This window comes from Macrobrachium rosenbergii, chromosome 52 (assembly GCF_040412425.1).
Source record: "Macrobrachium rosenbergii isolate ZJJX-2024 chromosome 52, ASM4041242v1, whole genome shotgun sequence".
Taxonomy (NCBI): Eukaryota; Metazoa; Arthropoda; class Malacostraca; order Decapoda; family Palaemonidae; genus Macrobrachium; species Macrobrachium rosenbergii.
The window spans coordinates 18,814,590-18,829,589 of record NC_089792.1 but is presented as its reverse complement, the minus strand read 5'-3'; the positions used below and the strand labels follow the sequence as shown (position 1 = coordinate 18,829,589).

At 35.4% G+C, this 15,000-nt stretch overlaps 1 protein-coding gene across 2 annotated transcripts in view; it reads left to right on the top strand.

Annotated features, from left to right (window-relative positions):
* LOC136833734 (runt-related transcription factor 1-like) overlaps window positions 1-15,000 on the top strand; it is a 412,880-nt gene that overhangs the window by 1,686 nt on the left and 396,194 nt on the right. For both annotated transcript variants that reach the window (XM_067095957.1, XM_067095958.1), the window contains exon 2: window positions 1,452-1,591. In XM_067095957.1, the coding sequence (XP_066952058.1) occupies window positions 1,498-1,591 (94 nt within the window). In that variant the 5' untranslated portion in view covers window positions 1,452-1,497. The remainder of the gene's footprint in view (window positions 1-1,451; window positions 1,592-15,000) is intronic.

The window sequence follows — 15,000 nt, the reverse complement described above, 5'->3', positions numbered from 1 at the left end:
AAAAATAAGAAAGAACTAGGAACAACTGAACGTTGAACTACGTTCAATCCCACAGCTGTACCGATGACAGTTCTAATCTCTTCATCAGTGTAATTTCTCCAGCTGCATCTCAGTACCTGTCATGGACGCGAAGATGAATTCGATATAATCGAAACCAATACACAATACATTTCATTGTTCCTAGATCGCTTAATCACGCTGACACTGAAGAGTGACGACGTGAATTTTTTGTGACTGGCAGCATGATAACAAAGAGGTTAGCCTTTTGACACAGCAAAACCAAACTGCGTTGTTACTCTCGTATTGCTGTAAAGTTTATGACAGCTCCTTACGGGCGAACTTTACCCGAGAGGAACTGTCCACAATGACATACCCACAAGGCTAACAAACAAATCGGTGCTACTATACAGTAGTGTGATATCTACCATCCATTTTCTACATTTGACCCCTCAAGGGCTAGTACTAAACACGGCGAAACAGTGTGAGTCACTGTTTCGCCGTTTTAGTGCTAGCTTCTGGGGATCAAATAGTTTTGTATATAGTTTGAGGGAGTAATTGCCATAGGCCTTAATTAGGTTGTTTGGTAGATAGCATCCTAATTTTTGGTAGGTCGCGAATAGCTCGGTACATATTATACTATAGTAACGCCAACAAATCTTATCATCTTTGCCGTCACAGTTGTTCATAAAAAACCGTTAATTTTAGACATTATATATTCGACTTTTTAAATTCTATTTTTCTGGGTTTATATCATTATTATTGTCTTTCAATCGTCACCTTTTTAATTTTAATTATCCAGATATCATGCAGCTACTTATTCTGCGTCTGTTTTTCCACCACAATTATTATCATCATTATTATTGTAGCCTAATTTACAACTTTGATAATCTTGCTCATGAATTTTTTAGTCTGCTGTATCTGTCCATTTTCTGAAATAGAGGCATCATTTATGACAATGCTTAGTATTTGAAAAACGGTCAAAATAGATTATGTAAAGTATCAAGACTACTGTAGATTGCTGGTGACATCCTACGGGAGAACAGTGTTCCAATAATAGTTGAACAAAGGGTATAATAATAATAATAATAATAATAATAATAATAATAATAATAATAATAATAATAATAATAATAATAATAATCCACCAGCAAGGGAACTCAAATACAATAATGAAAACGGGAAGGTCATTGATATATCATATCTCAAGGTCTGGACAAATATTGTTTATAAAGTCACTATATGGTGTAAGGTAAATGATTGTGGTACATGAGATTATACAGCAGACATAACTATTGGCACAGAGACTTTTTCATTAGCCAAACCATACTTGAAATGAAATTATCATTATTCAAGAAATGAAATGCTGATAATAATAAGGGCAATCAGTAGAATCTTTCTTTTTTTTATAATCTATTAAGTTTTTATAACTTCAATTTCTCTGTTACACACAGGTAGGAGAAAGAATGGCTGACATCATGCTTCAGAGATTGCGCAAATATGCTAGGAAGTCGGGTCCTAGAAGGGCGGCAAATTAATAAAATCCACTGGGCAGCAACTGTCGTCTCCCAAAGGCCGGTGCAGAATAGTGCAGGTAAGTTTTCCGTTAATGTTTCTTCCCTACTCAGAGGGTTATAATCGCGGGATAGGTGAAAGCTCGAGTGCGTTACGGGGAAATTGAAGGATTCTCAGCTTGCTTCACTTTACAAGACTGTTTAGAGCAGATGCGTTTCACGTCACTTACAGAGCACAAGCTCATGATCGTTATTCCACTGACTATACAGTCAGCTCCGAGCAGTTTAATTTTTTAGTCTATTTCATCCATGTCGTTGAAAGGGTGTGGAGGAGAATCATCTTGTTGGTGCTCCGACGTCCGTTGGTATATTTGAATTCGCGCAGCCAGTTTGCCAGTTAAATTGGTGTAAAGGCGCGTCCCTTCTTTGACGTTTCAAATTTTACAGCTTCGTCTCTTGCCTTTTTTTTTTCATCCATGAAGTATATTAAGCCTTGAAATAAATAAGAGACTGTCGATGTACGATAGTACAACAATAATTCCTTCAGGTTAAAGGGCAAATGTATGTGGAGTGGCTAGTTCGGAAAAAAAAAACTCGTTTTAGGATATATGAAAATAAACGACAAGATGCACTTTAAGAAGAAATAGTTAGTTATTCATTTGAATATAATGTTGCAAATTTCTAGATAATGACTGTATCAACCGTATCTCTTAAGGAACAGTAAATATCACAGGAATAGGTTATCAGGAAGAATTTTGTTTTTAGTCATGCTCGATTAAACTTGGCAGCCTAAAAAACCTGAATTGCGAGATAGCACATTTTTTAGGAATCTGTATACGTCATAATGCCAGGTTATTTATTATCTTCCGTGTGTTCTCTTAGCTGAAATATGAAGGGGATAATGTGATATAAACCAAAACCTGAAGAAGATATGTATACTATGAAATATATATATATTTATATATATATATATATTATATATACATATAGAAGGAACAATGTGTGTGTGTGTGTGTGTGTGTGTGTGTGTGTGTGTGTGTGTGTGTGTGTGTTTGTGAGTTGATATATAAATTTATAAATAATGTATATATATGTATATATGCATATACAGTATATATATATATGTATACATACATATATATGCGTATATAAGAAGTTAAGAAGGGAGTTGGCCTAGCATTTACGTGTTTATTGCACCTCCTCCTCGGTTTGAAGAGCTGTTAAATTTTTGTTCGAGTACAAAGAGACCACTGCGATGACGTAAGACAAAATAAAACCAGCACATAACCTACTTAAAAGATAATTGTCTAAAAATCTTATTTACGACCAATTCATCGAATGCGTACTCACTTGGGCTGAATGTTAAGAACTCATTCGCAGTTTCAAAACGATAACATTACGGTTTACAATGCTCTTACAGCACATTCTTTTTTGTATCTTTTCTGTATCTTGCTCTCACATTGTATTTGTGTTGTTTTAATCGTGTTGCATATTCCTTTTGGCTTTGACTTTGTTCGAAATGCTTGTGATTTGTGTCAGAGATGTTCTTAATTGTATAATTTTAAAAGTTTCATTGGAAGTGAAAGGTGTCTCTGACAGAAGCATAGTTGCAAAGAGTTTGGAGAAGGGTAGAACCATAGGGCTATTTGAATTTGGTACTAATTTCGTAACAGTGGGATATATGTATATGTGTGTGTGTATATATATATATATATATATATATATATATATATATATATATATATGTATATAATAATATTGTATGTAAAATACGTACATACACACATATAATAAATATATACATATATTTAAAATTTATGTATGTATATCAGTATATATATATACATATATATACATATAAAATATATATAATTAATATATATATATATATATATATATATAATTAATGCATATATATATATATATATATATTATGTATATATATTAATACATATATATATATATATATACTATATAAATAATTAATATATATATATAATTATATAATTAATGATAGTTGCGGCTCATTTGACACATCACATTTTTCAGTGTCTAAATATCTAGGCATAAATAAGTCATTATTATCGATTTTGCATTACCTCTGTAATGCTGTACGCCAAAAAGGAAATTACTTATGATAAGCGCCATTTGCCCTGACGAAGATTCGACCCCCAAAGTGATGGTGGAGAGTTACTGTTACAGATGTATAGGACAGAGTCGTAATTTCCTAGTGGTCATGTAATTTTGGCCATAGTAATGGGGTGACTGAATATTCAGAGAACAACTCTCATGATCATAGGTTTTAGTTTTCTGTAAAAGAAAGCTATTGAGATGGCTATTTGTCTGTCCGTCCGCACTTTTTCTGTCCGCCCTCAGATCTCAAAAAGACTACTGAGGCTAGAGGGCTGGAAATTGGTATTTTGATCATCCACCCTTCAATCGTCAAACACACCAAATTACAGCCCTCTAGCCTCAGTAGTGTTTATTTTATTTAAGGTTAAAGTTAGTCATGATCGTGAGTCTTGCACCGCTGTAGGTGCCAGCAACACATGCCTCCACCCCACCGGGCCGTGGCTGAAAGTCTCATGGGCCGCGGCTGAATTTCATGGGCCGTAGCTGAGTTTCTTACAGTATTAAATGCAGTACAGAAAAACTCGATTGCGCCGAAGAAGCTTCCCCGCATTTTTTACTTGTTTATGGCTGTTTCTTTTTTGAGGAACGTGCATTTTACCTTGCTGTGGTGGATGACAGCTGTTTCTTGCGTGTAAAACTAAGTGGGTTTTCCCTTGGTATTCAGACTTCTGACATTTTGGCTTTAATATACTGAAGTTAGGAACAGACTTTTGTCTTCTGGTACATGGACAGTGCACCTAATGCGGGAAAAGCTTATCTGCACACGCCTCCATTATGAAACCAGGACTGATCGCCACAGAAAACGAACACTTGATCCTGGAGTTCCTGATCATACTGAAAGGTGATGAATACATTATTTTATATATATATATATATATATATATATATATATATATATATATATATATATATATATATATATATATATGAGCACTAGTATATGAAAATGAACTGAACTATATATATATGCAAGAAAAATAAACTCTGATTGTAGATATTGCCGCGGCATTCACTCTAGCAAAGGAGCTGTTCTTTTTGTGACCACAACAAGCTTATTTCTGTAGTGCGATAGAAGAGCCTTTTTCATAGGCTTGTTTACGGAAAATCGCAATTTTGTAACATGTGATTTGCCGACTTTAAACTAAATCTTTGTAGATGGCTTTAGCAGTAGGAAGTATTTTCTGAGAACAAGCTGTCTGTTCAGCCACAATAGCAGTATTTGAACCTTGTTGAGTTACAGTCCTTAGAGGTCTGTTGAGTTGGGAGGCGATTATATTTTATGGGGAACCTGGAATAAACAAACTGTAGTGCATTATTAAATTTCTCCATAAACCCTGAACCATTGGCGGGCCGGAGATCGAACTGGCTAGCAGGTGACATCTTAGTGGCTTTGGTGACTTGGAGTTATTGTCTCCCAAAAGATGACGATTCCATGAAGGGAAAATTGCCTCCATGAACATCAAAAAGCTGTTTACGAATGTCCATTGCCGAAATCATGGGCATGAAGTGTATTATGACCTGTCAAGCAAATGCTACATCCTTGGAGATTCTTCAGATTACTACCCTTATACTACAGAAGCACTCTTTTTTTATTCTGCGAGGAGGAGCTCTTCCGCTAGAACTTAATTGAATTGAATATTGAATTTAGGCCAAAGGCCAAGCACTGGTACCCATGAGGTCATTCGCGCTGAAAGGGAAATTGACAGCAAAAGCTTTGAAAGGTGTAACAGGAGGAAAACCTCGCAGTTGCACTATGAATCAATTGTTAGGAGAGGGTAAGATGGAAGAAAGAATATGAAAGGAGGTACAGGAAATGGAACGAAAGGGGTTGCAGATAGGGGCCGAAGGCACGCTGCAAAGAACCTTGAGTAATGCCTACGATGCACCGCATGAGGTGCACTGACGGTACTACCCCCTAACTGGGGTCTTCGGCTTGAATGATAATTGACGTATAATTTGGAATTCTTTGAAGATAGGAGAGACAGACATAGAAACCAATGCATTGTCGCAGCTGGAGTGAAGGAGAAGTACGAGAGTCCATAAAGGATGAGGTAAATGATAACTTCTACGTAAGATGGACTCATTTACTGCTGAAGAGGTTTCAGGCAGGTGCACTGATATGGTTGGGTCTGGCAGTCAAGGGATGAACGTGTCAGGGACGGCACATTTTTGTTCTTCTGAGGAATCGGCTTATCCTATGGGAATGGCTTTTTGCTGAAAAAAAAATTAAAAGGTTTCCCATCTTTTTGGATGTCTCTGTTCTTGTTTGCATTTAACGTTTAGTACATAATACCAGAGTACAGCGAAGCTTCACACAGAGAGAGAGAGAGAGAGAGACTTCGGTATCATCCCATCTTTTTTATTGTCTCTGTTCATGTTTCCAGTCAACGTTTAGTACATAAGAACAAAGTACAGAGAAATTTCAGAGAGAGAAGAGACTTCGGTATTATAACGTGCTCCATTTTATTAGCAGCTGCTAAGTAACTAGAATGAGAGTGATGATAATGACTTTAGCTCCTCCGGAGTATTCCTTGAAGGAACGACACCACAGCCTCTTATCTTATCCCGGAACTTGAGGATCAGTTGTCCGCTGCAGGAGGGGTCTGCATGGTCATGAAAGGTGCGCTGAGTTAGCTCGGCTGTGCTTCGCTCTCCCTCTCATCAATTAAATCTTCGTGATCTGATCCACTGCAGTCGAATGACCACTAGGTGACTTATTCACACCTTAGGTCAACCGAAGTACATGTTTTTCATGCCATTCTTTCAGGGTGAGAGTTATGTGGTCCGCTTAACCACCGGAACATTTTAAGAAATAATTGAAAAGAAAGTGAACAGGAAGAATCAAAGGGATAAGAAACTTCAACAACTCTGCGGGAATTTTACTTAAGATTTCGTAGCTTCCTTGCCGCAAGATATTGAGCAACGATGTTGGCTTTTGAAAGTACCTGTGGGTTACAAAATAACTGTTGAGCTAAGTACTAAAACATCCAGTAAGAAGTTCGACCTGCAGTTGATACATAATGTACTCAAGATTATCGCATCCCACGCAACTCTTTTTATTTATGACTCTTGAGAAAAAATAAATTTTTGTGGTTACTGCATCTCTCTCTCTCTCTCTCTCTCTCTCTCTCTCTCTCTCTCTCTCTTTTCCACTGCATTTTAAAGATAATATGCGGGAGCGTACAATGCTTAAGGCCAGACTTTTCGAAAAGGGAAAGTGACAAACATATCTGAATGTGGTCACCATGAAAAAACAGGAAGGTTTGTATCGATTCCTAAAATGTTTGTAATTTCACCTCAGGGGTCAACAGAAACTCGTTTACGATAGCTTCGCACAAATAATGATTTCAAAATCTGTACTATATAAGTAATGAAGCCTGATAGGAGTATAGTTGTATGCTATTAACATTTAACGGACTGTGAACTTATGCCGGTAAAATAATAATAATAATAATAATAATAATAAATAACACCTACTTTCAAGAGTTGAACGGGCGTCTTTATTTCCTTCTTAATGTTATAGAGGGATCCATTTTTCATTGTCCTAACTTTTCCACGTTCGGAATAAGAAATCCTTTTTTAAAGGACGATAAACGCGATGTACAAACTGAAACAAAAAATGGAATTAAAGCGAAACAGGAAGATACAGGCCAGGCGAAGCCAGGTAATTGATTCTCTCTCTCTCTCTCTCTCTCTCTCTCTCTCTCTCTCTCTCTCTCTCTCTCTCTCTCTCTCTCTCTCTCTCGCTTTATATATACGAGCTTGACAGACCGGTTAGCATCTGATCTCCGGAGGTTGCGATCCGCCATCTCCCGTTTCAGCATCAACTCGACATCGATGTCGGTTCTGCGTCTTGCCTCTTTTCTCTTTGTCTTGCGACGGAGGGATGTCTTTCACTTTTTATTCTGCCTTTTATCTTTTTTTTTTTTTTTTTTTTAGGCTGGACTTTTGGACGTTTGAGTTGATATATATATTGTTTTTGTTTGGGGCGAGATCTGGTATGTGCAGTTTTACTGGGTTATTGTATATTATAAATAAATAATATGTAAATATACAGTATGTATATATATGTGTGTGTGTGTGTGTGTATACATGTAACTGTGCATATATTTATGTGTATACATAACATTAGGGATAATGAAATTGTAGCAGACTTTAAGTTGATAAATTGTTTTTCCATAGATATGTACAGTTTTACTGGGTTATTGTACAGTATATTATAAATAAATTAAATATATTTATATATATATACATGTAATTGGGCATATATTTGTGTATGCATAATATTAGGGATAATGAAGTTGTACGAGCAGACTATAAAATAGATATATTATATACGAATATATATATATATATATATATATATATATATGCATTTAATATATAAACCAAATATATAGAATGATATATATAACAAGAAAGGTAGCTAAAATGTAACCATTGTTCATCGAACTCTCCCTACTGCTTCTGAACTTACTATGTTCCTCTTCGCTCTGTCTACGTAAAGTTAGTTTTCACGATTTATTGTCGAGTTTTGAATCGTTATTAAGCTGAACAGCTGTGTTTTATTCAGCTAATAGAAAGTTAGGATCTCTTGTTAAAGGAATCCTAGAACGAAGATTTTATAGTTCACCATGTATAGGGGTAGTGCCGGCAGTGCACCTCATGTGGTTCACTGTAGGCATTACTGAAGGTTCTTTGCAGCGTGCCTTTGGTCCCTAGCTGCAACCCCTTTCGTTCCTTTTACTGTACCTCCTTTCATATTCTCTTCTTCCATCTTGTTCTCCATCCTTTCCTAACAATTGATTCATAGTGCAACTGCGAGGTTTTCCTCCCGTTACACCTTTCAGACCTTTTACTGTCAATATCCATTTCAGCGCTGAATGACCTCATAGGTCCCAGTGCTTGGTCTTTGGCCTGAATTCTATATTCAATTCAGTTCAGTTCAATTCAACAAAGGAATAGTCACTAAATATAAAGTATTAGACCTACTTAAAGTAGTTTTTGCCGAGTGAAAACTGAGATTAAAAAATGACTTCTCATTTGCATATATTCTTAGACTTTATGCAAATGTCTGGTTTAAAAAGGGCAGAAAAATTATTACTATTCTTCAGAATACTTTATAATTTTCTCATTGATATATTCCTTTGATCAGTCTAGGTAAAGTTAGTTTTCACGCATCGAATATTCACATTAGTGCTATTTTGACGTCGGATAACTGGAATTTATCAGAGTTTGTTCCTATCAAATCAAAATTTCAAAAACAAAAGGTCAAAAAGACATATATTGAAGTTGGATAAAACAAAAATGTCTTTTCCTTCCCCTCAAGACTATTCGCCAAAATGGAGCAAGAGAGAGACAGAAATTTCTTTGTATTATACATAACTAATAAATTCTCGTTCCAAAGCAGTCAATATATTTTATTACCGTTTATATTAACCATTACGTATTGACACATATTACGATCATTTGTAAGGATGATTTTTAATTTACCTACTATTTTTACCTACTTTTCATAACATTAAGGAAACACTGAACTAGAACAAGCAGTGAACATGATGTCCTTGCTTTAGTTACGATGCAGTTACCAAGTTATCTGAATTTTGTTTCATACATACATACATATATATCTATATCTATATAAATAATATATATATATATATATATAAATATATATATATATATATATATATATATATATATATATTCATTTATATATATATATATATATATATATATATATTCATTTATATACATTTATATTATATATATGTATAATATATGTATATATATATGTGTGTGTGTATAGATATATATATATATATACTCAAAGTGCTAAGATATATAAACACGAATGGATAGCCTAACTACTTATAAAAACAACGAATGCGTATACAGCTACGGTATGTGTCTGTGTGCATAAATGAAACCTCGCCTTTGGTTATTTCAACAGCGGTCTGCTTGTTTGAGTGAAATATCTGTGTTAAGATTTCGATGCTACTGGGATACCCGACCGCCGCGAATAACGAGTAAAATTTAATCTTGGCGGCGATGACATAACCGCTGCTCAGTCGGGTTTGATGTTCACTGGTTTAGGTATTATTTTTTCAGTCACATTTTCAATTTCTTTCTTTATTTAACTTTTAGGGTTATTTATATGCATACATACTTCACATAAATACATACATGTGTATATATCTATATTATCTATCTATACATATACAATATATATATATATATATATATATATATGTATGTATATGTATAATGTATGCGTGTGTATAATTGAATCACGAAAATATGGAACGTGATGAATATATAAATAAAGACTAAAAAATCATGGAAGGAAAGAGGAACAATGGAGTGTTAAAAGGCCTTTCGACTTATAGTCCTTTATTTAGCAGACTGTAAGTCGAAAGGCAATTTGCAGCACTCTTTTGTTTTTTGAGGTGACTTTTTGTTTAATATATATATATATATATATATATATATATATATATATATATATATATATATATATTATATAAGGTTTGAGCGCGCATTCTAAGAGGATTGATCTAAAGTGAATGTCAGCAAGAACAGCTCTTTAATTGTAAAAAGAAGGCAGGAAGAACAAGCAATAAATTTGTATGGATGGCGAAAAAATTGCAGTGGTTGACTGGAGCGAATGGCTGACAGTTGATTGCTGGATAAAGTGTAGATTTCGAAGTATTGAGAGATTGAAAGAGAGAAACCTAAAGAAAGTTTAACGTAGATTGAATGGAAAAAGTTTTGGAACAAATGGAACTCGCCCATAATCCATTAATATTTATGCTGGTGAACAGATTGACCTTACAGAATGAAATTGCACTTAAATGTGCTCATTCCAACACATGACTTATCAGGAAAGTTTTGAAGCCATTATTGTGTCTAACATAAGACTGTAAGAATAACTGGGTAAAATATAATGTTTACTTTCAAAAAGCCGTGAAGCTAAAAGATATGCCAGACTGCTATCAATTTCCGAGATCTGCTGAAAAAATGCTAAAATTTTGACCTTTACATTGGCCTATAACTTGATAATTAAGTGAAGGCAAAAATATTTGTAGAGATTAACCACTAGCTCCCTCAGTACCTACGGACTAAGTTGTATCAAAACTGAAGAAAAAATTGATAATAATAATAATAATAATAATAATAATAATAATAATAATAATAATAATAATAATAATAATATAATAACTATATTTCACCTGCATGTGTTTTGACCAATAGATACATCCACCAGACACCAGTGTTAAATAATGCAGTTTTACTTCTTGATAACCTTTGAAGCATATACCTTACTAAAAATTTAACAAATCATTGATGATAAAAAGTTTTTTATTTGTTAAATAAAAACTAAGAAAACATGGTTATTAGTGGAGTGGAAGAAATATTCCTCCACTTTTCTAGGGCTACTTTATCACCCCAGAAATTTAGAGAAAATCTGGACAAAATTTTGGTTTTGAGGTGACTTATAACCCTGAAAAGTAGATGGAGATAAAAAAAAAAATAACAACCCAAGTTACCTACTTAGCCAGTTTCGTAAGCGTCAGGGAAAATAAAATTTAGGCCACTGAATTGGCTTCAGGACCATTCTGAAAAGCCCACCCGGAAAAAAGTTGAGAATGTAGGTCGGAAGTTGTAGCACTTGTTTCTTGTATAAAACACTTCTGAAGAGAGAGAGAGAGACAGAGAGACAGAGAGAGAACAGAAAAATCGGTGGATTAGTCCATGGCCGAATGATTAAAGGATTTATGTGATACGACGATTCAATAAACCTTGTATCAATCGGTGAGGAGGGACGTCGCCAATATCTGTTTTGGTGATAAACAAACGCTTCATGAGAAATTTGTCCTTTTCGTGCGTTTGTGAGAAGAGAGAGAGAGAGAGAGAGAGAGAGAGAGAGAGAGAGAGAGAGAGAGAGAGAGAGAAAATAAAACTAATTATCAAATGAATACAATGACGAATGAGTGGGTAACTGAATCGGCTAATCAGCCAGTCGGGACGTTGATTGTTAAATGAAACAGAACGCGATCAGTCCAGTGATGGATCGTCAACAGCCCCAAATTTCCAAGGATAATCAAGTCGGGAAGTGTATTTATAATTCCTCTTGTCGTCAATCGCTGTCACTCCCAAATAGCCCCTGGAAAGATCCTAAATCGATTTTTAATTGGCCGTTATTTCCCAGATGGGGAGGGAGAAGGTAGGAGGCGCAAGGGCCAGTTTTCCTATAGAGCGTCTTTTGTTTTAAAGGTTGACCCCGGTGGTAGGGAGGGGAGACATCTTGTACGGATGATTTGTCTCGATAATTTATCTTTGTTCGTCTATAGACCCCAAGTCGGCTATTTCCTTCCGAGGTATTGATGGAAGTAATTGTGTTGGGAATGTTAAGGGTGCGTTTGTTTCACTGTGATTTTTTGAAAGTTGTTTTTAATTTTTCAATAAATTCTAAATAACTGGAGATTTGTTACTATCGAGTTAGTGGATGGTGAGTTTTGCTTCAAGAACTACTGCTAGGAACATAAGCTTTTTATGTATATCGTGTGATGGTAAAGAGGGTTTCTCTTACGTTATAAAATCAGAATGGGAAATGGACCACCGTAATAAATCTTACTGTAGCTATGTTTTTTTATTAAAGAAAACTGCAGAAAATCCTGATTGCTGAGCAGTGAAGAAATATTCATCCAGTTCTTATCCTTCTCCCTAGAACTCTTACTGTATACCTTTTAGTTTTCTGTAAAAGAAAACTATTGTGCCGGCTTTGTTGTCTGTCCGCACTTTTTTCTGTCGGCACTTTTTCTGTCTGCACTTTTCTGCCCGCACTTTTTTGTCCGCCCTCATATCTTAAAAACTACTGAGGCTAGAGGGCTGCAAATTGGTATGTTAATCATCCACCCTCCAATCATCAAACCTGCTAAATTGCAGCCCTCTAGCCTCCGTAGTTTTTATTTTATTTAAGGTTAAATTTAGCCATAATCGTGCTTCTGGCAACGCAACAACACAGTCCGCCACGGCCGGCTGAGACTTTCATGGGCTGCGGCTCATACAGCATTATAACGAGACCACCGAAAAATAGATCTGTTTTCGGTGGCCTTGATTATAAGCTATACAGCACTTTCGATTGCGCCGAAGAAACTTCGGCGCATTTTTTACTTGTTCATTTCTGTTTTCTTTAGTTCATAAAGCACCACTTTGTTTTTTCAAAATCTTGATTGTGTCCCTCAGTCACGTTTATCAGTCATGTTCAGTCTTACCTTCAGACATCTGCTCTCTCTATAGAAATTGTGTTTTGGTCGTCATGTTTCTGATTTTTTTTTTTTTTTTCTTAATCTAGCCCCAAATCTTCTTCATTTGAACCTAATTTCATTGTCGTGCTGTTCATCAACTCATTATTATTTTATCCCACGGCTCTTACCAGCAATAGGGGTCCATCATTGGACGGGTTGGTATCGTTCCCGGCTAGCACTCTGCTGGGCCCGCGTTCGATTCTCCGACCGGCCAATGAAGAATTAGAGAAATTTATTTCTGGTGATAGAAATTCATTTCTCAATACAATGTGGTTCGGATTCCACATTTTGTTTTGTAGGTCCCGTTGCTAGGTAACAATTGGTTCTTAGCCACGTAAAATAAATCTAATCCTTCGGGCCAGCCCTAGGAGACATTTTGTTAGTCAGCTCAGTGGTCTTTTAAACTAAGGCATACTTAACTTACCAGCAATAGGCCTATCCTAATGTTCTAGATTCTCCGTTTGTACGTCTTATTCATTACAAAAATACACACACAAACACACACGCACATATATATATATATGTGTGTATGTATATACACAGGTTCAAAACCCTTATTAACAGTCATTAGCTTGAATTTCCATCTGGTTAGACCGCTGAATCATATTTTAAACAAATCTCAAAATTAGTTTATGTAGTATTTTGTAAACATCAAAACATGCTGGTTTATTAAAAAAAAAAACTCAGTTATCAGCAAATATTCGGTCTTTTTAAACGCTGAAAATTTGCCAGGTCATAATATTAGGAATATTCTGTAATGTTTCACAATTACTCTTTATTGAGGGCTTTCTCATTAATAGACGTTGTGCAGAGTCATTAGGTTCAAATACCGATGAAGTATCAAATTTTTCGAGACACCCAAGAGAACATATCCCGGGGCCTCAGCGAAAAAGATTGGAGACAACCAAAATTATCAAAGAAACATGATTAAATCGTCAAGGAAAACCATGATTAAATTATCAAAGAAACACCAGGATTAAATTGTCAAAGAAATACCATGATTAATTGTGGAAGCTCAATGGGACACCGTGTTCAGTACTATCCCCTCGGGAATTAAAGTGTTATATGCACCCATTTCTATATTGTGTGGTCGATAAATTATATTAGTAAACGATATCTTTGATCTCTGAGGTGCTAGTACTAAACGTGGCGTAAGCTCAGTGGGACGCCGTGTTTAGTACTAGCCCCTCAGGGATCAAAGATATCGTTTATTAATGTAATTTATAGACCACACAATATAAAAATGGGTGTATATAATACTTTAATCCCCAAGGGGATAGTACTGAACACGGTGTCCCATTGAACTTCCACAATGTTTAGTACTAGCAGCTCGGAGGTGACGCGAAAATAACAAGCCAAAGTATCGCCCGAACAGCCCTCTGTGATACATTCTTGCCACCCTCTAATTTGAAAACTATCAATTTCATGAAAGTTTTTTTTTCTAGGTCCATGTATGTCACATAAAACTTTTCAAAACAAACTTCTTGCATAAGGTTTTTCCTAAAGCATACTTGAGCCAAACGTCCTTCTCTCTCTCTCTCTTTTTTTTTTTTTTTTTCTAACTCACGCTGATTTTCCTTATTATGATTCAGACTCTCCAAAAACATTCCCTTTCATTTTCATATTTTCCCCCTCTTATCACAACTGGCTTTCCTCCCCCAGTGAATTATACGTTTGCAGTCTGTAATTGACATTTATATACTCGTTCACCCTTTGCCAGAGTCCTTCAGATATAAAAATCAGCAATATGTGCATGTAAGATAAAAGTAGTATATTTTCTTAATATTACTGGTCAGTTGATCAAGTAGTTGGGCAGTGTTGGGTATTGTCAGTATTTGGATTGGTTACCGCTTGGCAATGCTGGGAGCGGGGGCATAATTTGAACATGGGGTAGGGCATGTGTATAGAGACCTCACCAGAAATTACTAGCGGTAACCAGAGGAATAGGCCGTTGTGAAACCAACCATTTCAAGAAAAAATACGCGTATATATATATATACACACACACATATATATATATATATATATTTATATATATAATATAT